Here is a 27,615-nt window from a genome sequence, read left to right as displayed (position 1 = left end):
TCATTTCAGCCTGCACGCCCAGGGAATCGCATCGAGCCTCTCTCTGGGACCTCCCTTGTCAACACTCCTTTCCTGTGTTGAATATCGAATACGGTTAGAAACTGCTTAGATTCAAACGCCTACAGCCAAATGTATTGTATTCAAGAAGCGGAGATCACACAAGTCAAAATGTGTAATTACTAGGATAACTACGCTGGCTGGTGTACTTCTCAATTATATGCTGTTGCAGGTAAGCAAATGCATGACGCCTGTTGCTCCAAGCAAATGCTCTGAGGTTTCTAGGCATGTTTTCTTTGGGCAAACCAGTATTTACGCATTCGTATCTGGTGTAATTATATATATGTATGTTGTATGTATGTTGTATGTATGTTGCCCATTAGCATGAACACCTGTTTACCAACTAGTATGGGGAATAATAACGGATTCACTGTAAACTATGGCATTACGCGTACCTAGGGCGTGTACAGTGCTTTTTCTTTTATGAAATGTTTTTTTTTTATGTTTTAAGTGCAAAACGGTTTTCTAATTAATTTGTAACATGTATGTATTATTTCCTTATTATCCTGTGTTCGATAAATCAGTTTCGGAGGGTTGGGGTATGCGCTTTATATAGAATCACATCAGCGCCAGTTCAGGGCAGCAGTGGCAACGCTGAGAATCCATAAAAGACAAAACAGTGTAAAGACCCAGGGAAGTTCAACTTGGTGCTTAGCATGGAGTGCCAAGGTCTGTATTGCTTTTCGCATCTGCTAAGGTGATTTTGTTTTTGTTATTCTAAAACACTGTTTTAGTATTTTAAAACAACATTTAATGCAGGCCACAGTATATAAGACTGCATTAGAAAGCATCATTAAATAATAATAATAATAATAATAATAATAATAATAATAATAATAATAATAATAATAAATGTCACCAATACAAATACAAACTGGTTATAAAGATCTCCTTTAGATCGTCAAAGTAACATATGTTTTGAATTTTGTCTTTAATGTTTGAAAAATCTCTAGCCTACTGCATGTCCTACATTTCAAGATGGTCCTTTAGGACGTTGGAGAAGGTATTGTTGTATGATGTTGTGTAGTTTATTTTGGTTCATTTCCTATTGGAAATGAATCTGGGATAATTATTAATGTGGGCAAATTTGGGAACAAATCATTAATATGGTAAAATATGTAGTATTAATGTATATGTACACATACAAGTTTTACATCTTATAATGAATTTGAATACGCTTAAATATTGACAATGTCTCAGTTTTCAGGTGTTTCTTGCATGTTTTTAAAGGGAAAGGCTGGAGCAAGTGTTAGAGCACTAGTATGTGGTGTAACTGTGAGTAGGGAAGGTACCTGGAGGATAAGCAAAGCTTACTTGCAAATGTGTATGTTTAAATGACATGCTTGTTAAATATGCTGATTTTGTATCATAATGCAGTACTATAAGTTGCTGGGACTCAACAGATTTGACCATATATATCAGTGTCTTTATTTTATTGTTACAAAACTAGTAACAAACAACATTTTTTATTAGTTATTTGCTATTTTCCTTTCACAAAAAACGAAATTTTATATTGCACTTAAGAGTAAAACAAAACAGAAAAAGTGGTACTGTAACCTCACAAATTGTATTTAATACAATAGCTTTGTACTTTTGGAATACATTGCATAAAACTGGAGTTATATTTTGGTTTGTTGAATACTGATATAGCTAGCCAAAATAAGTATACAACACATTCTTCATATGCTTATTTCTTTTTTGTCCAGTACATTCACACGCCATCACTGTTTGCAAGCAATGTCAGTGAATTCAACTGGCAAATTCAGTGTAAAAATTGCCTACCGTCAAACCTGCAGTTATATCAGACTGATATGACAGAAGGACTGATTGAATAATTTACTGTGGATGTGGGGAAAAAGCACATTAACAATCACTGTGCAGCGTCAAACTAGAAATCTGCCTTGTGTGAACTTCATGTTGTTATTCCATTAAGAGCCTACACAAAGGGGAAATACATAAATAATGTTTTTGTGTAAAAGAGAAAAGATAAAAAATACATGATCTGAAATCAAATGAAGTAAAGCACAATCTCATAAATACATAATTGTATTACAGACTTACAGCAAATACAATGAAAGTGAAACATACTGCAAAACAAATAATACTAAGTTTACTATTGAAAAACACAGTATATATATATATATATATATATATATATATATATATATATATATATATATATATATATATATATATATATACAGTTTTAGCAATGTCTAAATCAGATTGGCAGAGGTGAAAGTAACTTTAATTTCTTACCTGTGTAGTGTTATTTTCAGGTACGCGTACTTGCTTGCATATGCCTAAACATCTTCCACTAAGAAAGCAGGGAAGCGGCCTTTCAAATATGGTACGTTATGCTGTTTTTGGTCTTTTACATCATATTTTCCAGTCTTTTACGTCGTTTTTAATGTATTTGTCCACCGTTAAGAAAATAGTATGCAAATATTTATCATATGCAATACATTGGGCCATGTACATTGTTTTTTACTCGTGCAACTTTGCAGTGGACCTTGTGAATTTTTTTTTTTCTTTTTAGAGAAATTATTGATCTGTTGCCAATTTAAGTTTGCAAAAAAATAATGTATAATTAATGGTAAACCTTTTAGACAATAAGAAAACACCCATCAGATCGCAATGGATTGCACATGTACCAAAATATGGCATCGTACACGTTCTGCCATTACATTGAGTCAAGTTGTGGTACGCATACCACATTCTGACAATGTACCACTTTCTAACAATACAACGGCTCTATAGTCCAGATCACGGCGTCTATCAAAGTGAAAAGCAACGTCCACAAACTTAAACTTGAGCATATCTATAAACTTCAGGTACAGTCAAACGGTATTCCAATTCCAAAAGAAAAGAAGATAGTTACAGACAAGTTGACAAAGGCATGCAAATAGAATACTCTAGCTAGAAAAAATAAATTGAAAATAATTTTTTGTATTTTTATTTTGTATTGTGCATTTTCCTGAGGGATATTGGACAACGTTTGTTAGATAAACTGTTCCCCCACTACTGCCACTAGTTGAATGAAAATTGATTTGAGTTTGTTTCAAGGACTCGAGACTTGAAGTCAAGGACTTGTGACTCGGTCTCAGACTCGAATGATAGTGACTCAGACTCAGGACCCGGACATGAGGTTTGAGGATTTGACTACAAGTCTGATAGGAATATATACAATTACATATACAGCATAAATTAGATAGAAAACGGGGTGTTAGGTCACTTAAACCTATAGTCATATGACTAGTGGTTACGCAAGTGTGATTTCCAAGACCATTCAAAATACATTGGCTAGTCTACCTGTCGTATTGAAACACGACGCCAACTACGATTTGACTGGAATATAGAAACAGGTGATAACTGATGGAGATTGCAGGTGATAACTGGTCGAAAGACCCATCATATTTTAACTTACGATCTGGCAATACAGAACCGAGCCCCAGGTCTGGAAGGCACTGGGAGCTGAGTTACTCCCTTTAGAAGTGCTCTGTGCTTCCTATGTTTTAACCAGTTGGACCTTCTATTTGTTTCCATTCTCTTCCTCAAAGAAGTCCAGGAGGTTTTTCAAACAGGATCAGTCTTTTCTGAATGTGTTTGTTGTCTGCTACAATGAGATGTGCTCCCATAATAGGCTGTGCAAATACCCATATTTTTCGAGCAATTCCTTATGCCAACAGGTATTAAATTAAGCCTGTTAAAATGTGTTAATTTCACAGCAAAAAAAGCAGCATTCTGCAGTGATTTCAAGGCCAATTATAAGTGATAGTTTAGATGAAGGAAAGCTTTGTATTGTGATCAACCTGTTTTTAAGAGGTTTTGTTCTATTTTTATTAATGCATAAAAACTTAAACATGCCAAAGGGAATAACTCAGAAAAAAATGAGTGTCTGCACAAACCTAGTTGATATATAAATCTACTGCCTATTATTGAATCAATGATTTAACATCTTATGTAGGCTGATGGGTCTAGATCTCCTGTCCTAATTATCGGGGTCAGACTGTCTACTAGAACATCCTCTGTATCGATTTGTGTCTCTGCCAGCTCCCTGGAGATTACTGCCCTTGTTTCTGCAAGTACTCTTGAGTAGATGCTACTGTAGCAGTGCTTGGGTGCGCAGTGGGTTAAAGTTTTTTCACACTTTATAGTCCTGACACTGAGTAGTCTAACTTTTCTGTTGCTGCGAAGACAATTATGTGTTGGCAGATTCTTGCCTGTATTTGCTTTACTGTCCATGTTGGTGGTTTTGTTTTGTTTGCACATTTGAAGTGCTAATTGTCTCATTTTCCTTCAGTTATTCTATTTTAAGCTATTGAGAAGCCATAGCCGCGGGCAGATTGCTTTTAATATTGTTTTCAAATTAAAAGTAGATATTTGTCATGCCTTATTAAGCATCGCTTATGTGGATGGCTCATGTGTCACCATGACCACCAAATTAATGGTGACATCCTTCAGTTGCTCAATAACTTTGTGGGGTGAACATGACCTCCATCCTAATATGGCTGCTTGGTGGCCATTTTGTAGTTTTCTTGTAGTTACAGTTAGGGGTACAACTAAATAGTCGACTAGAAAAGTGACAGTTAAACTCAGAAACTGGTAGTCGACTAATCGCACTCAAATGAGCAGTAGCAAGATCAAAATAGTTTTGTGTGTTTAAAGTTTACACCAGTAATGAACTAGCAATGTCAATGTTTTAATTGGATTCAGCTGTTTGAATTGACACCGATGGATTCAAATGGACAGAAGTGAAGTTGCAGTTTGAATCCAAAACATTAAAATGGCTTTTTAGAACATGAATAAATAGTTTTAAAAAAAAATCTAAGCCGTTTTAAAATATAATGCACAAACAAGAGTTACAAAACAGTACACACAAATAAAGAACCAGACATTCTAAAGTACAGGATTGGTTTATTTTTAAGTGGTGACTATTTTTATCTTGATTATTCGACTGTAAGTAGTTGTTCTTCCCCTTAGTTACAGTCTCCAAAAGTAACTTTTATATAAAGGTGTGCTGTTTTGGTTTTGGATTCATGTTTGAGAAAAGCACTTGTAGCAAACTATCAATACATATGGCTACAGAACAGTATCAAAGAAACATGGAATACCAAAATCTACAATCAGAGCAATAATCAAGAAGTACCACAGAACAAATTCAACTGAAATGTTTGAACGAAATGCACATCCAAAGAAAATTACAGGTACAGCAGGTAGGAGAATTGTCTGAGCAGCTAAAAATATAATTCAGCATTAAAAGCCAAGACTTAAAGAATGATTTAAAAGCATCAGGCATAACAGTGCATGAAAGGACAGAACACAGAAGAGTTGTACAGTATACATGTAGACCTCACTGGAAATCAAAGAAAATTCATAAAACAAACTGCTTTAAATAAGCCAAGAAATATAAACAGGAATCTGAAGCATTCTTCAGCATAATTCTCCCGTCCAATGAGTCTAAAATATAACTTTTCCCCAGAAATGGACCATAGTTAGGGCTGTATATTTTTCACAGTAAAAATTGCTTATTTCACGGTCTAAAAAATAGGTGTTGCGAGACAATTCAGGATTAAGCATAATATTTATTAGAGCAGAATAAAATAGCGTTGTCACATTCGAAATTGATCATTCTCTCTAGACTTATTATACAACTTATTATACAACGGCTCTGAACAGCAACACAGAATATAGGAACATTTACTCAGAATGGAAACCAACAAAACATAATGCAGGGCACAGCCCCATCTTATACCATTAGTTCTGCCCCCATTTGCAAATTGGGGTGCAGAGCTTACGAAAGCCGTCCGACATTATTATTTATTATTTGAGACGGGCGAAAAGCCGGTCTTGTACAATGTGGTTGGCATGGATGGGGTTGAATCCCTAAGTACCTCGTGGGAATGTGGTTGGAGCCTTAAGGTAATTATTTAATGGGTAATTAAGGCTCCAGCCACAGTATAAAAGACCCACTCTGAGCTCAGAGCGGCGGAGAGTTTGAAAAGTTGTGAGGAGAGTGAAGGATAGTAAGAGCGAATGCTACCAAGCCAGCGAACAAGGTACTTGTTGTTATAAAAATTAATTATTTGTTAGTGTTTATTTTTACTTTGGCCAGTGAGCCCTTTATTTTGTGTTTTGTTGAAGTTGTTTACTTTTATTATTTAATAAATATCCTGCTTCGGCAGTTTCAGCCCCATATCCTTTGTGTTTGTGCTGCTTCCTGAACCTGCCGTCACCACCCACACCATCCATAACAGTGAATTACAGTACAAAAACACAAATGCACAGATCGTTACAATATTTAAATGCTTACCTGAAAAACAGTAAATGCTAAATTGTAGAATATTTAATTTTTTATGTCCACCTTTTAGTAGTACAGAGAGCAGTACCTTTGGACAAATTGAAAAACTACTAACCACAGGGTGGTGAAACGCATTTTTAGATTTAAATAGAAAACAAATCTACATTAACTGTATTAATCAGTTTAAACCCAACTTAAAGATATCTGAAACAAAAACTATTAAAAAAGGCCTTTGTGCAAAAATCAGCTCAATATTTATTCAGAAGTGCACACTGAACTAACGTTGAGTTTCAATAGATAAATAGTTAAATTAAACATAACAATTCAAATAAAAAAGTGAACATGTGCTGCATTGTTTTGTTAAAATAGCAAATCTCTGACTTGGTTGTACAATATGTGCCTCTAAAAACATAAAGTTACAAGAAATAGATAGATAATCTACAATTATTTATTTCAGCAATTTTTTTTGTAAGACTCTAAAAATACAAATTCAAAAGTATTCATACCCTGACAAGAAAAATGAAATTAATAGCTAGTTGAGGCACCTTTAGCAATAATAACCTCTTTTTTTGTTTCATCACTCCACAAAACCTTAGACCAGAACTCATATCCATCATTCAAGTGACGTTTTGCAAACTTTAAACGGTTGTCCTTGTGACTTTTTCCTAAAAGTGGCTTTTTCCTTGGCCTGTGACCATTCCGACCTTCACCATGCAATACTTGACCTATAGTTGAAATGGAAACCCCAGTCCGACTTGCAGCCAATTCACTTTGAATATCTTTGGCAGTCAATCTCGGATTGTTATTAACCTTCCTCACAATTCTTCTACTTGTTTTTGGTGAAAGAACCTTCTTTCTTCCAAACCAAGGGAGCGTTGTGACAGTACCATGAGTCTTGTACTTCTTGATAATAGAAACAATAGTTGAAATTGGGATACTCAAATCCTTGGAAATCTTCTTGTATCCTTCAGCAGCTTTATGACAATAACATATTTTCTGCCTAAGGTCTTCAGATATAGGTAGTGGACAAAAAAATGGAAACATCAATGTAAAGTCACTTAATAGGGCGTTTGGCCACTATGGTATCCCACTCTGTGGAGTTCTTGGTGGACCGTTTTTGATGAAACTGGCTGCTCGCGCCCCAGGTTGAAATTTGCAGTCAATTGATCTGCAGTTGCTTGCCTGTTTTGCCTTGCACTTTGAATGAATGCACGGATATCACGATCCTGGAGTATGCGTTTCCGCCCACTGTTGCCCTTTGCTGATGATGTCTTTCCCTCGGAGTTCCATGCCGACATCACCTTAGACACCGTTGCTCGTGAAACATCAGCAAGTTGAGCTGTCTTGGTCACTGAAGCTCCTGCCAAACACGCCCCAACAATTACCCCTCTTTCCAAGTCACTGAGGTCTCCTTTTGCAGCCATGCTAGCCATAATTATAGGCAACCAGGCCTGTCCAGCATTTTTATACATGACCCTAAGCATGCTGGGATGTTATTTGCTTAATTAACGCATGAGCCACCCCTGTGTGGAAGCCCTTGCTTTCAATATACTTGGTGTTCCTCATTTACCCAGGTGTTTCCATTTTTTTGTCCACTACCTGTAGCTCATTACTTTTTCCCATATTATTTATTGGTAATGACAGCAATCATCCTATGCCTAACCCTTTTATACTCTCTAAGAATGTTCACCTACAGTCGAGCATTTTCTAGACTTTTCTACAATTATGTTGTGCATTATCATATTGAAATAAGTAATTGTAGACAAAAGATTTTTCCTACAATTCTGTTTTCATGAAATTTCTAGACATTATATTTCCATTGGGGTATGTAGACTTTTTGACTACAACTATATAGGGGGCGGCCCACAATTGGCCAAGCGCCGCCCGGAGGGAGGGAGGGTTAGGTTGGCCAGGGTGTTCTCAGCTCATTGCGCACCAGCGACCCCTGTAGTTTGGCCGGGCGCCAGCGGGCTTGCCTGTAAGCTGCCCAGGGCTGCGTTGTCCTCTGACGCTGTAGCTCTGGGTGGCTGCATGGTGAGTCTGCAGTGTGAAAAAAAGTGGTCGGCTGACAGCACACACTTCGGAGGACAGCGTGTGCTCATCTTCACCGCTCCTGAGTCAGCGCAGGGGTGGTAGCTTTGAGCAGAGCTAAACAAAAATAATTGGACACTATTAAATTGGGGAGAAAACTACAAAAAAAACTAATTGGCGACTACTAAATTATATAAAAAAAAAGAAACCAATGTGAGGTAACTACAGGACAGCAACACACTAAGGCTTCTCCTTTTTTATACTAATGCTGGTTCTCAGGACACCACCCTGTTCTGCCAATAGGAGGCATAGCTTAATTCCTGCAATACTGTACACTGAGACATTTGGGACCTTGCGTTCCACAAAACCACTACATCTGTGATGACATGTTTCTTTTATGACTTAAGAGGAAGGTGGCATTTTTTTTCTTCCTTTGGTGCATTTTAAATGTTAATATTCTTTGTCTGAATATAAAAAAGGCAAATGTAAATAACCTTAGGGTTAATAAATAGTGGTTAGTTGTTATTGGCCATAAGTGGGGAAAACAGGTTTGTACTGTGTTGATTGAATATGGCTTCCAGGGGCGGTGAAACTGTGAGTATCAGTGCACTGTGTTTGATTCATTCAGAATGGGTGGCAGCTTCTAATGTGACTTTTCATGTTCCCAGACAAGATGACTCATTCTTTCAACTCAGCAGTTCAGAAATGGGGATGACTTTTGCACCTGAGGAGAAGTGCAGTAAACACAGAGAGAGAGAGAGAGAGAGAGAGAGAGAGAGAGAGAGAGAGAGAGAGAGAGAGAGAGAGACTTTGACTTTTAAGATCCTTTATTAAACATTCCAATTAAAATCCATTAAAAATCAATAAAGGTAAAACACAACAAAAATAAGACCTATCAATATAAAACATCTTAAAATACATCATGTTCTCCTTAAAATAGATTTTAAATAAAAGAAGGATCATAAAAAATCAATTGAAAAAAAAACAAAAAAAACAGTGTTTTCTTTCTGATAAAAAACAGATTAAACCAAAATTAATAAAAACGCTGTAAAACAATAAAAATAAAATTAAAAACTAAAACAAAAACTGGAGCTCCCCCTCCTCACTCACAGCACACAAGGCGTCTCCCACACACCACCTCTCCTGGAAGCTCTCCAGATTACCAGTCTGACCAGTTTAAAATACTCAAACTCTACTCTGATCTGGCTGACCACAAGCACCCTAAACTGACCCACCACACTGGTCAATCCAGAACCAGAGAGCTGGTTTTTCCTTGTCTTTAAAATAGCCAATTTTGCCTGTCCAAATAAAAAATGAATTGGAACACACCTGTTTTTCATTTTAAAACTGTACATAACCCCAAAAATAAAAAGCTCCTTACTAAAAACAACCCCTAGAACGTTCAGGATTCCCTGCAGTAAATTAAAAAGTGGCCGCAGCCTCTCGCACTCACTATAAGCATGATAAATGGTTTCCTCTGCTGAGCAGAAAGCGCACTGCTCACTAATACTGGGGTCCACTCTGTGGAGAAACCTGCCCGTGGACACAATGCCATGGAGAATCCTCCACTGCAGGTCCCCAACTCCCTTAGTGAGGGGCGGCTTGTACAGCACCCTCCACACCGGCCTGCGCCCCTCCTCTACAGATAAGTGAACTCTCCACTTGGAATCTACCAGACCCCTTAGCCTATTGTACTCCATGGCTTTAACACACAATTTATATATAATTTTACTATTCATTGCATGAAAAACAATTTCCTCTACACTGTGCAAAGTGAGCAATGTCCCTCCATTCTCTCCACCCCCCTCTCCTCCCTCTCCTACTGCTGGTGACACAATCATCCCAGGGAATAAGGAACTCTGTCTCTGCTCTGTGCCTCTGGACAGCTCCTCCCTCGGGACCTCCCTGAGCCGTGGGGAGAGGCAGCCCCTCAGCTCAACCATCAGTCTCTCTGCGAGCCTCTCAGAGTGCCAGCCCAGCTGTGCAGCTAGCTGGGAGGCAGTTAACCAGCAGGAGAGCTCAAGATTGAACAGATGGATCATCCTGGTTATACCTACTTTTAAAAACCTGGCACAACGCGTCATCGACTGGAGGAACTTAACTGGAAAAAGTGGATTAAAAAATAGGGGCTCATCAAACAGGGCCTGCCCGGTCAGGGACTCTTCATCCCTTTCCACCCTCACCAGCTGCCAAGCATTTAAAATACTTTGATAAAAAGGAGGAAGTCCTGCTTTACTAAAATTGGTGTTCTCAATTAAAAACAGGTGTTTTCCTAACCCCAGCCCCCTGACTCTATTTAGGAGGAAAAAAGCCAGCCTCTTCCAATGAGCCTCCTCCTCAGTGTACAGGAGTCTCTGTACCGCCTGCAGCCTGAAGGCTGCCACCCTGCTGGCAATGCTGACCAGCCCCTGCCCCCCTTCATCACTGGGGAGGTACAGAACTGCCGGCCTCAAACTGTGTCTCCCGTTCCAAAAGAACTCCAGCAGCACTTTCTGGATCTCCTCCACCAGGCCTCGGGGTGGGTCCAGGCACATTAGCCTGTGCCACATGCTAGAGACCACCAGATTATTAATGACCAACACTAGACCCTTGAAGGACAGTTGGGCCAGCAGTCCCTTCCACCTCTGCAGCCGCCCCCTCACCCTGTCCAACAGACCCTCCCAGTTCTTTCTCATATAATTCTGCGTTCCGAGGTACACCCCCAGCACTTTAATGCCTGTTCTGTTCCATTCCAGCCCTTCAGGCAGGACAGGAGGGGTGCCCTCATCCCAGCTGCCAGACAGGAAAGTGTCGCATTTTGCCCAGTTTACTCTGGCAGACGATGCTTTCTGGAACTCATTTAAAGTTTGCTGCAGTGCTTGAACATCAGCATCCCCACTCACAAACACAGTCACATCATCTGCGTAGGCAGACACTTTCACTGTGGCAGGGGAGGGTGTGGAGGGCAAGGAGGGCACTGTACATCCAGCCAACCTGCCCCTCAGCTGGTGCATCAGGGGCTCTATAACCAACGAATACAGCATACCAGACAGGGCACAGCCTTGTCTTATACCCCTGCACACTGGGAAAGGCTGACTCAGCCCATTGTTAATCTTTAAAATACTAAAAATGTTGGAATATAAAAGCTGAATATAAGAGATAAAAACAGGGCCGAATCCGAAAGCCTCCAGGGTTTTAAAGAGGTAGGTGTGGTCGACTCTATCGAAAGCCTTCTCTTGATCCAGGGAGACCATTCTTACATTAAAATCACAAATATCATTTACAGATAAAAAATCTCTAATAAAAAACAGGTTATCAAAAATGGAGCGACCCGGTATACAATATGTTTGGTCCATATGTACAATAGTTCCAATTACTTTTTTTAATCTGTTTGCGATTGTTTTAGATAAAATCTTTAAATCGGAGCATAAAAGTGACACAGGTCTCCAATTCTTTAGCTGACAAAGGTCTCCCTTCTTTGGCAACAGTGTAATCACTGCCCTGCGGCAGCTGAGAGGCAGTTCCTTGTGGCTGAGGCTCTCTCTCAGAACCTGGAGCAAATCCTCCCCTATTATGTCCCAGAAAGTATTATAAAACTCTGCTGGCAGTCCATCGATCCCTGGAGCCTTTCCGCTGGAGAGCTGCTTGACAGCAGTGGTCAGCTCCTGGTAGGTCAGCGGTGCGTCCAGCTGAGCCTGCTCTTCATCACTGAGGCTGGGTAACCCCTGGAGCAGCTGCTCAGTGTCCTTTAGATTGCACTGTTCTTTATTGTAAAGTTCCTTATAGAAACGCACCGCCTCTGTGCTGATCTCCTCCTGGGTATGCAGTTCTTCCCCACCAGGAGTCCTGATACAGCACAGCTGTCGGCTGTCTGCTCTCTTCCTTTCCAAGTTGAAGAAGAAACTGGTGGGGGCATCCATATCTCTCAGCTCCACAAATCTGGAACGTACGATCGCCCCCTTCACCCTCTCCTTCAGCAAGCTCCCCAGCGCAAGTTTCTGCTCTTTTAGGTACTCCAGGGTCTGCTCTTTAAAATCTGAGTTTAGACTTTCCTCTAGGAGGAGGATTTTTAACTCCAGCTCTCACAGCTGCGTTCAATGACCTGGTTGCATTTATAGTATATTGTTGACAAAAAAATTTTATTTGTATTTTGCCAATGTCCCACCACTGTCTTACATCTTTATAATGTGTTTTTTCTTTTTTCCAAATTATCCAAAAAAAATTAAATTGTTGTCTAAATGTTATGTCTTGTAATAATTTTATATTGAAATGCCAATAAGATGTTCTGTGGGGCTCTGATTGAATTATTGCTGTAAATAATAGACAGTGGTAGTCAGAGAGACTACTGGGGATGATTCTTGCTTCAATGCATTTATTTAAATAATCTTTAGAAATGTAAAAACGGTCTAGTCTTGCTCTATATATGCAGTTTTTATGAGATTGAGACCAGGTGTATTGTCGTGAATTAAGGTGCAAGCATCTCCAAACGTCAACCAGGTCACTGGACTCTAACACTGCAGCCAGCTCTCTGGAGGACTGAGGATGCGGTTCTTCATTATTTCTATCAATATTAAAATTAATAGTACAATTAAAATCTCCTCCCAATACCACCACATCATCACTATTCATATTAAAAAGAGCTTGCTTTAATTTCTTAAAAATTAAAATTCGTTCCCCCCCCCCCCCTTATTGGGGGCATAAACATTAATAAAAACATACACCGTACTGCCCAGCCTGGCTCTTACTTTTAAAATCCTCCCCTTCTCTATTTCTTCCATATCTAGTAAAACTGCCCTTAGATTTTGTTTAAAAAGCACAGCCACCCCTGCACTAGTGCTGACACCGTGACTCATCACGCACAACCCCTTCCACTCCGCTCGCCACGCCGCCTCGTTCTCGTGATCAGAGTGCGTCTCCTACAGAAACACCCCCGTCTGCTTCTGCTCTAAAAACTCTAAAAGCTGTGCCCTCTTAAAAGACTGTCTACAGCCATTTAGATTAAAAGAAGCAAAAACACACTTTTCCATCACGGCTAAAAAAAGTAAACCCAACAGACTAAAACAAGTAATAAAAGAATAAAACAGCCATTATTAAACATGAAATTTTGAACCATTGTTCAGATCCTTCTTAATTTTCTGAACAATTTTTTTTAATCTGTACCGTTTGGGCTGATCAAATTCTTCTATTGTTGCTTTCCTTGTAATAACATGAGCGGAGTGGAGAAATAATCTTAGATCAGGGAAAAAATGCTCTATTTCTACCCCTCTTTCCCCTTTTGTTTCTTTCATAAAATTATTTACCTGCTCCAGCGTATATAGTTTTTTCTTGCTGGCGGGTTGGCTATCGGGGATGTCTGAGATAAGCGAGGAGTCCGAGAGCTCCTCTCCCATCTCATCCGCGCTGTCCTCCTGCTCGCCCCCGAGTGTCAACTCCTCCGCTGCTCCCTTCAGTTCCTTAGCACCGGCCTTTGCCGCCTCCTCCCTTTCTCCAGCCACAACTGTTACAGGCAGCTGAGATTCAGCCAGCGCAGAGTCTTGCACCGCACCCGGCTCGCCCTACACTGTGTTCTCTTCCCCCGCGTTATGAGGGACTGGCGCCCCGGCTGGAGCTTGCAGTCTCCCTGTCAGCGCGGGCTCGGAGCTCTGCACCTGCTGCGCTCTACCATTCGGAAGTTCTGCAGCCTTATGTTTAAATCTTTTCTTCTTAACTACTTCCCTGAATGGTTCTTCACCATTCTCAGCAGTTGCTGTATTTTGCTCCGAACCCGTCACTGGGAGGCTCTGGCTCACCCTCTTTGTACGAGGCCTTGGCTTTGGTGGATCTGCTCCGGTCTCCTTCCGCGATTGAGTCGCCTCCTCCTCGGTCTGCACGGGCTCTGGCTGCGGCTGCGATGCAGGAGCCGACTCTTCCTCCCGCTCACCCCCAACAGCCCCTACTTCCTCCCCGCCAGCATTGCCCTGTTCCTGTCCTGTCTCGGCTCTAGCCTCCCTTCTCGGGCAGGTTTTCCCCTGGTGTCCCTGCTCGCCGCAGAAAAAACATCTCATCGTTTCAGAACTAACAAACACCACACAATTAGTCCCTTCTACATTAAAATTCCAGGCTACATTAATAACTTGATTGGGATCATTTAATAAAACAAACGCCTGTTAACGCTGTTATTTTTGCAGCCTAGAGGAATATCTTTAATTGGGAACACAAGTTTGCCAAACTGAGACAGATTTTTTTCTAATGACTCTTTTTTTAAAAATGGGGGCACATTAGAAATAATCACTTTAGTTACTGGAGTCACCAAGGGAGAAACCGAACAAATTCACCTTTCACTGTGAAACCTTCCTCTACCAGCCTGTTTACAAGCGTCACCTCCGCTAAAAATATTACCAGCGCTTTGTTCATTCTTGACGCTGACCTAATATTTTCAAAACCCACCACCTCTCCTACTGCCAGCAGGTACTCCTCCACCGACACCCCGGGGTCAGGCAGGCACCGTACCCCGTGTCGGCGAGTGAGAGCCCCCGACCCTCCGGAATGAGATCCCATAACGGGATCTCCACACACACACCACTAATCTATAAACAAACAAACACACAAACTAACAAACACACACCACAAATAACAACTAAATATATATATATATATATATATATATATATATATATATATATATATATATATATATATATATATATATATATATATATAAGTAAGTAAGTAAGTAAGTAAGTAAGTAAATAAGTAAATAAATATTTTTAAATTTCCCGGTCCTACCGCACCGGCGTGCCTCCTCTCCGCAAGCTCCTCCCACAAACCCACAATCCTGAGAGAGAGGGAGAGAGAGAGAGAAGTTGATTTTTATTTGCACTTTATTTGCAGTAAAATGTATCTGATTACAGAACCCCCCACCCCCCCCCCAAAAAAAAATATATAGAATTGTTAGAATCCTGTGGCAAAGTGGCTGCAGTGCGCAGGTGTAGACATGATGCGGTGCACAAGTAATGACAAACAAGTGATTTCAGTGTCCAAACAATGTTTTATTTGGGGGAGGTTTGTAATCCAGGTCGTTTGAGACAGTAAACTATAATCCCAGGCCATACACAGCAATGTGTATTGCACTGTTTAAACTACGGGTTACAGTCCTGAAATAATATACACAGTATTAAACACACACAAGACACACACACGATCACAAGTCCACAGTGAGTGCTAACGTGCAAGTGGTGTAATTACAATTTAGCCGTGAACAATGGTGAGGTGTTGTCCGGGTTTGTGCTGGCCTTAAGCGACAGCTCCAGATCATGTTAGCTGTCTAATAAATAACAAACAGTACAATCTGACTCAACAAAACAAACAAACACTAAACACTCACAGTTATTTTACTTTTGTCCTTCAGCGTTTCTCTCTTAATATTAACGATATCGCTCATAATAGAGAGGATCTTGGCTTTTAAATCGCTGACCAACAAAAAACCCTGCTTCATTGGCCAACACTAATGAGTCATCTTCAACACTGCTTTTACTACAAGCAGATGAGAACGAGGTTACAGCATTAGTTGTATTCCTTCAGCAAGTTTACTGTTAGAGTTACAGTTTATACTTTTAAATTATTTTGTAACATGTAGTTCCAATTCAGGTGTGTCAATATAGCAATCTCTTATAAACTGCAATTCTATTTTACTTCATTGATATACACAGAAGGCAAGAGGCTAATTTTTAATTATTAATATTAATTGAATATTTAAACTTGGGACTGCTCATACATTTACTAAATGTTATTATATTAGGTTTCTTATTTATTTAAATACTTTTGTTTTTTCTTACCATAATCAAACCTAGTTTGATTGCTTCTAGCATATTAACTATGCTCCATAGATTCTGCCATTCTGCTCTCGCTGGATCAGAATGTTTTAAGGCTCTGAGTCTAATTAAAAAAGATGCTTTTGCCTGAAACCTCTTTTGCAGAGAGGTTTGGAACTTTCAGCAAGTCAGTCCGACCTTCAATGCAATGAACTTCTCCACACAGGCCTTACACAGATCTGCTAATAATATTTTCTACTGGTTTTATATTCTTTAAAACACATTACAGTCATTACAATATTTGTTGCAGTTTCATAAATGTTCAATTTGTTCCCCAAAGATCAGCCTGCTTCCAGTAGCTGTGACAGTCTTGGGTCAGTTTCTGCTCTCAGTGAGTCTGTCAAAGCCACCACAGGTGTGTCTTTAAAAGCCTGATACCTGCAAAAACTTAAATCTTGTTAGCTGGGCTCCCATATCTACATTCTCATTCCCATCGTCAGTGGGCAAACACATTTGAACTAAATCTGGGTCTATCAAAGAACCGCACACCCTTGCAACCAAGGCCTTCCATGCAGAAGGATCTAATGACTTCCAGCACAACAGGGACGTGCCAGAGCCATCTGTGACAATTAGCATGTAGTATTTAAAATCTAATCCTAAATTTAACAAGCATCGCTCTTTTATGGTACTTTGCCGCCAAAATAAAAATTGTTGTGTTAATAACAAAGTTAAGATCTTTAAATTCTTCTAATCTTTACTTTGAGGAGAGAGATAGAGAGAGAGAGAGAGAGAGAGAGAGAGAGAGAGAGAGAGAGAGAGAGAGAGAGAGAGAGTAAATCAACAATAAGATAAAACCACAAGAATATGAAACTAAGATTCCTGCTGGCTTCTGGGATCAGCTGGATCCTCTCCAGCGCATCAAAAACCTTAAAAACAAACAATAAGCATTGTCAGGTTAAAATCGATTATAAAAAAAACACACAAACAAGGCACTCTTACTAAAAACAGACAAAAAGTATTAAACTACCAATATTTAAAAGCAGCCATTGAAAAAACCTATTAATCCAGCCCTGCTCCTGACAGCTTGTTCTTCCTAGACTTTAAAATACCCAGCTTTGCTTGGCATGTAATAAAATTAATTAAAACACATTTTGTCCTTCTTTAAAACTATGAGGTTCCATAAATAAAAAGCTGTTTTGTAAATGAGATTTCTAGCCCCTGCAGCAACTCTGTCAGGAGTTGAAACAGTGGCCTGATTCTCTCACAGTTGCTGTACACATGAAAAACCATCTCCTCCTGACCACAGAAACTGCACACATAGCTGATACCAGGGTACACTGTGCAGGAATCTCCCTGTAGCCAAAATGCCATTGATATTTGTAGTACCGTGTACCTAAAATCTCCAAACGATAAATATTTATAAAATACCAAGCATTAGTGTTACTGAAAACATCTTGGGTTAAATAAATGTGAATCTGGATTCTGCAGCCCAAATGTTAAAATATTCAATTTCCTAGAATAAAGGATTGGTTTTCTTTTTGGCATGCCTGTTTATTGTGACAATGTATGAACATATTCCATGGGATCATGTGCTATCTAAATCAGGGTTGTTAACAGCTGGCCTTTTCAATAAAAATGACCTTAGCAGTGCAAGCCTTTATCCATCAGCTAACGATTTAGCTAACACAGATGTGCTAGTAACTAAGCAACAATGACTATATTTGGATTGGAAATATTACTACATTTTTAATATTAAATAGGAACTAAAGAAGTCTTCTTGTATATTGTTTAACATGGAAATAGTACTATTTATAACATCTTTTCCCTTTTACCGTTTCTCGTCTCTTTAAAATAAATGGCTATAATAAAAAAAAAAGTAATTTAATTGTGAATTTCTTTAGCTGCCAAATAACTGCTGAGGTCCTATTATGGTCAATATTAATAGATTAAAAGAGCAGTAAAATATCCTGATTCACATGATCAACCCATTGCAGTTCCAGCATGATGATGATCCCGGACCAGTGTTTTTTTAGTTAACTGTAACATACTTGCCAACATTTGGAAACTAGTCAGCGGGACGCTCGTCTTCGGGGGAGGAGGGTCATACGCATCTGTGGCAATGTGCCCCGCCCCTGTGTGCATTTGTGTGTTATATGTTGTATGTTGTGTGTGTTAATGTTGGTGTATTGTAGTTGGTACACAGGATATAATGTGGGTAATGAGCACGAGTGTTTAAAATGTATAATTGTATTTAGGCATGGGGATAGCACTTCACGTGTATTTAAAGTATGTAATATGTGAGCACGGGGTTCACATGCTGGGATTCAAGTGAATAATTAATTAGTAATTGAATCCCGGCACAAACAGTATATATAGATGCACAAAGCACTCACTCGGGGTTGTGTGTTCATGAGTGGAGAACGGGTGAGAGAGAAGGAGATTTATAAAAATAACAATTACTATTTCGTGCTGGAAGCTCCAGCACGGTATTTGTTTAGTGTTCGTCCACTTTGTTTGTCTGTCTATTTACTTTGGCCAACGCGTCGTTTTGTTTTGTGTTTTGTTGTTACAAACCTTTTATTTTCTGTCTGTTTTATAATAAACCGCACAGCAGCGCATTCAATTCACCACATCACCTCACAGTACTGTGTGTTTCCTTTCCTGGGTCTGACATCATCACTCAGCCAGCCTGTTCACATATGGTGTCCGAAGAGGGATAACAGCGCCTCCAAGCGTCAGACCAGGAGTGTTTGGGAAAAAAAGAGAATTTTTTTTTTGTTTTGTCTTTCCTGTCCTTTTTGGGGGAAAAAAAATATATATAATAATAATAAAAAAAAATGAGAAGAAAGGACCAGGAGGTGATCGACTGGCAGGAGGAATGTCAGCTAAGGGCCGTGTTGAGGAACCTCGCAGAGGAGTTGTGCCCTGGCTGTGGGGCTTATGGCACACTTTAGCCATATGCCCCACGCAGTATGAAGAGGAGGAACTAGCGCCCAGACTGGGGGTCCGTGAGCGTCCAGCGCCCAGACGGGGGGACCGCAAGCGTCCAGCGCCCAGATGGGGACCGCGGGAATCCAAAGTACAAAAAAAATCTAAAGATTTTTTAAATAATGTGCCCATTACATTTTTAAGACTGGCATATAATTGACATATTTTAATATTATTCTTTTTTTACTTGTCATTTCTTTGTAACAATACTGTAAAATTACAGTGCAGATATACCAGGGTAGGTTCCTCTTTATTAAAGTATCCTGTCAATAATTTGCATCAGCCACTCTAAGTACATTTGCAATCACAGGAGAGTGTCAGTGTACCCTGTAGGATGACAGTAAAATGCCAATAAAACTTGTTTATCAACACTAGTCCAGGCGGGATTACTTTTAACCACCAGAAGGATGTATATCAGTACAACATAATGGTTTCAAAGATGGCAAAGAGATACCAAACTCCCCTCCAAGGAAGAACTGCCTGTGCTGGCAGTGATAGCCATTTCAATGTCATTGCTGCTGCAGCTTTACAAACAAAGGGATTCCAGAAAACTGTGTTTTTAACTCTGTGTTTTAATACTGGTAGAGAAAAAAAAGGAATAACATGAATGGAAATTTACTGTATTTAGTGCATATTTTCTATATTTCTGTTATACAAATTATACCATACCACATATTAAAACCACATTTTAACATCTTTTTTTTTTTTCTTTACAGACTAGATTGCACCAATGTGGATCCAAAATGAAATAAACTTATTATGCCACCCTCTCTTCGGGCTGGTTGAGACAGTGAGATCCAGGCTACAAAAATGGGTGTCATTGATGCCGATTTTTGGGTAATCTAGGGGAGGAGGCCATGTGATTATGCCGACAGCCCAGCATGAATCTGGTGGACCTGTGGTTAACTCGCTCCCTCTCCATGTGTCTGCTGTTACAGAGTTTTGTCCTGATGATACTGTGCTTTCATTCTGCCAGTATGTGCCCAAAGGGTTGTCTGTGTTCCCACACTGGTGGATTAAATGTCAGCTGTAGCAATGCCAACCTCAAAGAGATTCCCAAGGATCTCCCACCTGACACTTCTCTCCTCTACCTGGACTCCAACCAGATAACCTCCATCCCCAATGAAATCTTCAAGGACCTGCACCAGCTCAAGGTGCTTAACTTGTCCAAAAATATCATTGGGTTTGTGGACGAGCGCGCTTTCAAAGGCGTGGCGGAAACCTTGCAGATGCTCGACCTTTCTGACAATCGGATTAAAACCGTGCATAAGAACGCTTTCAGCAACCTGAAGGCAAAAGCCCAGATCGCCAACAATCCATGGCATTGTGACTGCACCCTTCAGCAGGTTCTAAAAAGCATGGTGTCCAACCATGAGTCCGCCAACAGTGTCATCTGCAAGACCTCTGAACTTGAGGAGCATGCTGGGAGACCGTTCCTAAAAGCTGATGCCGATCTCTGCAATCTGCCCAAAAAGACTACAGACTACGCCATGTTGGTTACCATGTTTGGCTGGTTCACCATGGTGATTTCTTATGTGGTGTATTATGTACGACAAAACCAGGAAGACGCAAGGAGGCATCTTGAATATTTGAAGTCACTTCCAAGCAAGCAGAAGAAGCCAGATGAAGCAGATGATATAAGTACAGTTGTATGACATCATGTAAACTGTAACATGGCCGAAATACTCTGGAAATGTTTGAAAAGAAAAACATTTTACAGCAGATCCTTTTCAAACTGTAGTGGCATTTATAAAATAGAGAGAATAACTGCTGGGGAAAAAAGTGTTAACATTTAAAGCATCAAGTGATAACCAAAATGAGAAAATATTTATAGTTATTTCATCCTCTTTTGGTTATCCATGTGTAAAATGTACAGTAAACTTCAGTACATGCTGCTACTGTATTCTAAAAACACAAAGCAAAGGGAATGTTGTGTTGCAAGCGCTGTGTTGCAAGCAGTGTGATGGATAAACTAAGGAACTTTTAGATCCTTCTGTTATTAACATTAGAAAATATTTAATGCAAGGGTAGGTTTTGGTCAGAGTTGGAGAGAGGGCTACGATAAGGACTGGGGTTTTAACACATATCTAGTCCTTTTATTGTAATACTGCTTGTCCACCACTTTTAGGATGTTGCAAAGCATAACCATGTGGAAAGTTAGGTGAAGCTAAGAGACTCAGGTTAAATCCCCATGTTCATAAAGGTTAGATGTTTATGTCAAATTTCTCTTTGAACTTTGACTGTTTGCAATGTCTCCTAGTGGGTTGTCTGGAATAGGTGGTTGATAGATAAATACATCATCAGTGTCTGTTGCACTTTTGGTAATAAGGAATCAATCAGGTACAGGGAACCATACTGTATTACTGGTTTAGCTGAGTTCTTTCGTATTCCCCACATCAGAACATGTTAGAACTACCTATTGTACATGGGAAATAACTTTAGTCAACAAGGTTTATCAACTTGTATTTCTTTAAAGCAAAATTTGCTTAATTTTTGTTTGTAAAAGGCACAGAAAGACAGAACTGTTGCATAGCATAACGTTTCTGTCACTCGTCAATGTATTTATGGCCCACAGGCTTACTTATGTGGAGTTTGAGGATTTTATTTGCCTTGAACAAATATTTAGCAAATTTCACACAGGAGGAAAAAGTTCTGAATAAGAAACACAATTGTTGTATGTCAGATGATCAACTAGATTTAGTTTGAGGATTACGTTGGATGTGTATCATAGAAATAAGTGTGTAGTGCAGAGCTTGGTATGGCCAAAGTTAGTTGTAGAACAGAGATCTAAATCGATAGAAAAATATTAAACAATTCTGCATAATGCAATTTATCATAAATGTTGGCAGTTTTCCAAACATTATTTAGACTAATGTATTTTAAGTCTGAAGCAGTCCTGTAAGTAAAGTACAGTAATTGATATAATTGGTCTGCATTTATTTTAGGAAGTAGACTCAAATGTAGATTTAAACTGATAGTGACCAGGCCTTAAATAGTTTTATTACCGGTACTATCATTTAAAAGGTTAGGCTGAAATCGGATTACTAAGGAGACTTTTATCAAATGCAGTTGAGATTCAAATAGTATCATAATTTCTGTTTTTTTTAAATGTAATTAATAACAATCATTGCTAATAGCAACTGTCATTCTGTCAAAGATGAATCCCTGTGTATTTCAAAGAATGGTACATCAAGCATTCTAAATAATGGGTACATTTCCTTCATAAGAAATATCTTAAGTGATCAGTAGCCTGTTATGTGAGTTCTCTGTAATTCTCCATTGTTGTTTCTGCTTAGATCGTTATTTGCCATGCTTACAAACTATTCCAGCAAAAACATCCTTTCTCAATCATTGAATTTCTAGATAGAAATATGTGCTAGACTGTGCAGCTGTACTGAATGTTGCCACAGTATCAGAGAGAACAGGTGAACATCTCATTTTTAGTGGTTGAATGTTAGTAAGCCTGGTACTGTAAGTAGGGTAATTACCTAACAGAATCAGCAAGAGAGAATAATTGGGAATATATATTATATGACATTAAACTCTAAAGGAAATACATTAAAATATACCTACTGTAATATAAAACATCCCTTTAAGGTCTCACAAACCCGTTTTGCAGAAATATGCCTAAATGTATCCCACAGTTGACAGGATATCCTGCTATGCATAGGGAGGTGACTGGATTGAAAAGTATTGGGCCATTTTTATTACATTTAATGCTAATGAGTAAACTACCCCAGGGAAATTACAACTAGCACCAATTTAATAGCCCCATTTTTATTTGATCTGTTTTACACAATGCAGTTGTTTCCCACTGAAGGTCTTTCTATACCAATTCCAACAGGGCATACAATTCCATTGCCATAATTACTGTCTCAATAAACCAAGGGTGAATCAAGCGGTTATCTGGATAGCTAGGTACAAATGACTCTCTGGTGCGAATTAGGCTCAGAGCCCAAGGCAAGATGATCATCAAAATAGAAGAGCCATTATAATGGAGACACATTTAGTTAATTTGATTACACACAACCTTCACACAAGCACACATCATGCCTTTTTTCTATGGTAGGGGGTTTCTAGCTTGATTTAATTTATTATAATTTACTAACTGTATGTGAAAATGAGGATAACACAAGCCTGTCCTTCTGTGCTTAAACAATTATCATTGCTGTAATACACTATTGGCGAGTTTGGTGCTTAGTCTCAGTATCACAAGTTAAAGTTCAAGCAGTACCCGTTTGTCTCCTAGAAATTGTGCGCTTTGGCAACTCTGCATGACATGGACACCTTGCTGTGTTAGCCTATAGGCGTATTTCAGGGGACGAGATCCGGGGGCTCCACTCTGCTTTCCCTGTCAATCTTCTCCTATTTCCTATTTAAGTCTGGATCTCACACAGTCTTGCGTTTTGAATTTATTTTCTCATATTGTGTTTTCGCTTTCTAGCAATCGCTCAGACTCTGTCAAACGTGCTTAAACTTTCTCTCTTTACTAATGTCTAAACCTCGTCTGCTCGTTCTCTCGTCCGACTCAGATGATTTAGAGCAATTTTCCTACCTGCTCCGAAGATTTTACTCGTCCTTCAACTTCTTTCATTCTCGCTGCAGCAGGTGCATCGCCAGTTAAGCCTGCAACTATCTAATCTCCAGCCTCGTCGTTCCAAGAGCCGCTCCATTATTCACCCTCCATTATTGGCCCTCCGCCAAACTTTTTAAAGCTCTGTTTGACAAAGGCATCAACATTCCCGTCTACAGCAATCACCTTGTCCTTATCTATTGCAAAGCTTTGTTTGCATCCGCTGCAAACAACTACAAGCAGACGCCCCTCCCCGACTTTTCTTTAAAGATTTGTATATCAACAAGATTCTGAAAGCTATTTTCGTAAAGATGTTCTCCTCTGTAGCAGTTCAGTGTTAAAGCAGCAGTATTCTCCCTCCCCACCTGGTCATTCAGTAACAGAATCGCACAATTCTGTTACACTCTCGTCTTGACGCCATTGCAGCCTCTGCTCCCTCAATGCCCACCTCCGCAGTAGATCTTCAATCATCTCGCTTGAGTCTGTTCCCCACGTGGGTTCCAGGTTTAGCAATTCACTGCTACTTACGTTCAGCAGCCGACAAAAAAAATAAAATAATAATAATAATGGATAAGCACATTAATTTTGTTTCAATTCCCAGTTCAACGTGGGAAACTCAGCTTTGTTCTCATTCTAGTTTTGTGCTTTGTAATGTATTACTTGAAGCCTACTCGCATATCACTTTCAAAACAAACCATTGCAAAACAAAAAGCATAAACTCCAATGACACTGCTGCGCTGCAACTTTCCACTTCTGCCACATAGGCCATGGTTACCACGGCAACGCCCTCATTGAGCTACTACTGGGAGTGTTACATTGCCATGGTAACCAGGTAGTTTCATGAGGCCCTGTGAGCTCAGTGCCTCAGTACTGCAATCTTCGAATTTGTGGACCTATGTTAACTTACTTGTATACATGCTTAACTGTCCTAAAATATGTATTCATTGTATTTAATTAATAATAAATATATAAAGAATATGCAAAATGTCTTCATAGATGGTCAGATAAACGACACTCAGCAGGCCATGCCTCACTTGCCTGTACTGACGAGCCACCTGTGATTTCAACAGCCCCATCTATCAATCATCACTCTCTCTCCTAACATCAGAAAATAAATAAATAAAGGTAAAGATATCAATGTTACACTCAAGTCATGTGACAGTAACTTCCACACCACCATCAAGAGCTGGAGCAATACTTTATTCTACATCGTGGAGCTCTCAGTTAGATATGGGGATACTATTTTCTACGAGTACCGTAAAGCATACTCCGATAAAGCTGCTATCATCTTATCAGCAGAACCATTTTGTCGATCAGTCTTGATTTTAGACCTCTTTTAACCGAGTTTTCAGCGGTTTGTGAGCCAACGCCTCCACAGCCCATTCTACTTTCCTCTTTACTTTCCTCTTTACAAAATACAATCCACCGTTGTTCTCTTTCTACACAGATCCGCTGCAATATTATAGAAGATCTCCAGATTTCAGGTGTTGGCATGATACATCATCAGAGCATTTAGGATAAACATTCCAATCATGTGGACTATTGATCACAATAATCAAATCTATTCTACCCTGCAGCATTTTCTAAAGCCAACCGTTTTATTCTAATCATAATGTCCAGATGGCAGTATAATACCACAAGTTCTATAATTTAGCTTGTCCTTTCACTGCGTAAGTCATGTATTTTCAAATCAGGTTAATATTTAATTCGATGTGAGCTGCCAGTCAGGTACGGAAACCATGTCCTTCGATTTATCAGTGTTTCAGTTAAAACAGCCTCATACCTTGCAATGGACAATACACTTGTAGACTGCTCCTGACCAAATCAATAGGTTTTGCAGAGACCTCACAGGAATGCATTCTACATCTCTCCTGAAAGCAGCCTCATCTTTGGCTCCTACGGACGGCAGTCCACCGCACACTGTCACGACCTCCACGTTAGCAGATTTCTACAGAAGGCCACTGCACACTACTGGTGGTAGTCCACCACACTGTTACAGATCACCGCTTCAGCAGATCTCTGCTCTCAACAAAGCAAGAAAGAATATTACAATGTGGGCTACTTAATTCATCACTGGAACGGCCTGTCCTTCTTCTATCAAGACCCGATTTCAGCTCCTCATGATTTGAATTTCTTTACTGACGCTTCATTCTTAGGTTTCGGGGGTTACCTAGGGACTGAATGGTTCTCTAGCGAATGCCCTTCTGAAATTCAGAATCTTTCTTCTCATGTCAAAGCTACTGCTCTTCTGGAACTGTATCCCATAATCTCAGCTGCTCACATCTGGGGCCACGATAGTCAAGAAAATCTATCACGTTCTTTAGCAACAATAAATCTACAGTCCATATCATCAATAAAGGAATATCTTCCTCTCCCCTTATAATGCAGTTACTACATCACCTCATTTGGATTTCAGTGTCTTTTAATTTCTTCATTGAAGCCTGTAACACTCCCGGTTCACATAATGCAGCTGATGCTCTTTCTTGCTTACAGATCGCCAGATTTCTGCAATTGGTTCCCACAGGATCTCCTGCACCTCTCCAAGTTCCACAATACCAGCACTTAGTATTCCTGTGAGCTTTCCTGTCTTCAACCTTCTCCAATCTGCTAGAAATTACATGTCCACTGCCCTAGCTCCATCAACAAGATCATCCTACTCTACAGGCTGGTCTTCTTTCTCCTCCTCCTGCAAAAAAAACAAACAAACAAATTTAGCCAGTTCCATTTAATCAAGACTGGATCCTAGTCTTTATCGTCCACGCACAAGACATTCTAAACCTCTCCGCTTCCACAATCAAATCTTACATCTCTGGAATTCAGTTCCATTACTGTCTCATGTCAGTGTCCTCTCCGATTCTTCTGGCCATTCCAGCAATCCGCCTGTTGCTCCATGGCATATCTAAGCGCTCCCCTCCTACTTCCCCATTTCAACTTCCTATATCTTCAGATATTCTACAGTTGCTCATATCAATCCTGCGAAAAGGCTGTTTCTTAACTGCTTTCTCTGGAATCCTCAGATGCTCCAAATATACAGTCCCATCCCTTTCCAGCTTCCTTTCTCTCAGCATCCGTTCCAACAACATCCCCTTAGTTCCAGATTCTCAATTCCTAATTATGCTCTGCATCTCTAAGACAGATCAATTTCATCAGGGTCAATTTATGCAACTGTTGGAGGTTAATTCTCCATTATTTCCCTACACCGCCATGTCCAGATACATCTACAGCAAGAAGCCTTTCCTCATGACGGATCCACTGTTCACCAGCTCCTCCCGTGCAGTAGTTACAAGACATTGGTTCTCAACTCACCTTGCCTCTCTTATCTCCAAAGTAGGCCTTTCTCTTCTGTTCTACACTCCTCACTCCTTTAGAACTGGAGCAGCCACCTCAGCAGCAAAAGCCAACATCAGCATCTAATTAAGAGCCTAGGGTGCTAGTCCACCTCAGCAGTAGAATCATACATATGCACATCTGTTTCTGATATAGCTGCAGCTTACCAAAACATTGTTAGCATGCCAGGAGTGGGGGATACCTGATCCGCCGGGTCCACCAGAGGTTTTGCCCCTTAATAGGGTGTTTTTTTTTTCCTTTCCGTGGTGCAGCAGTTAAACACATAATTTCACTCTACCCATTCTTTTGTCCAAAAAAAAAATCCATCTTGTTTGTCTAGTCTTTTTTTCCTCCTTTCTTAAATGTTATGCATTAGCACGTGAACTATTGTGGGATGTGGGGTTATGCGGGGAGACGGGGGTCCAACCTTTGGGGGTAAGTGAGGCTCACTTCCCCGACCTCTAAGGCCGCTGCCATCCACGCCTCCGCCAAGGGGATGGGGGGGTTCTTATCACGTGAGTCAGAGGGGACCCCCGGCCACACACTCTATCCATTAGCACAGGGGTGCA

General features: G+C 39.8%; 1 protein-coding gene across 1 annotated transcript; it reads left to right on the top strand.

Moving 5' to 3' along the window:
• On the top strand, positions 1-27,615 carry LOC117399221 (leucine-rich repeat-containing protein 3B). Its single transcript, XM_059022918.1, has 2 exons — positions 1-229; positions 19,863-27,615. Exon 2 carries the CDS (start codon positions 20,028-20,030, stop codon positions 20,799-20,801), a length of 774 nt encoding a protein of 257 aa, XP_058878901.1. The 5' UTR covers positions 1-229; positions 19,863-20,027; the 3' UTR covers positions 20,802-27,615.

The sequence above is a fragment of the Acipenser ruthenus genome, chromosome 4, assembly GCF_902713425.1.
Source record: "Acipenser ruthenus chromosome 4, fAciRut3.2 maternal haplotype, whole genome shotgun sequence".
In the NCBI taxonomy this organism is placed as follows: domain Eukaryota; kingdom Metazoa; phylum Chordata; class Actinopteri; order Acipenseriformes; family Acipenseridae; genus Acipenser; species Acipenser ruthenus.
The sequence above is the reverse complement of the archived record's forward strand: the minus strand, read 5'-3'. Positions and strand labels throughout refer to the sequence as shown.

Bases quoted from the DNA above. Each gene is read 5' to 3' on its own strand.
- LOC117399221 (XM_059022918.1), top strand. From the start codon at position 20,028: ATGAATCTGGTGGACCTGTGGTTAACTCGCTCCCTCTCCATGTGTCTG.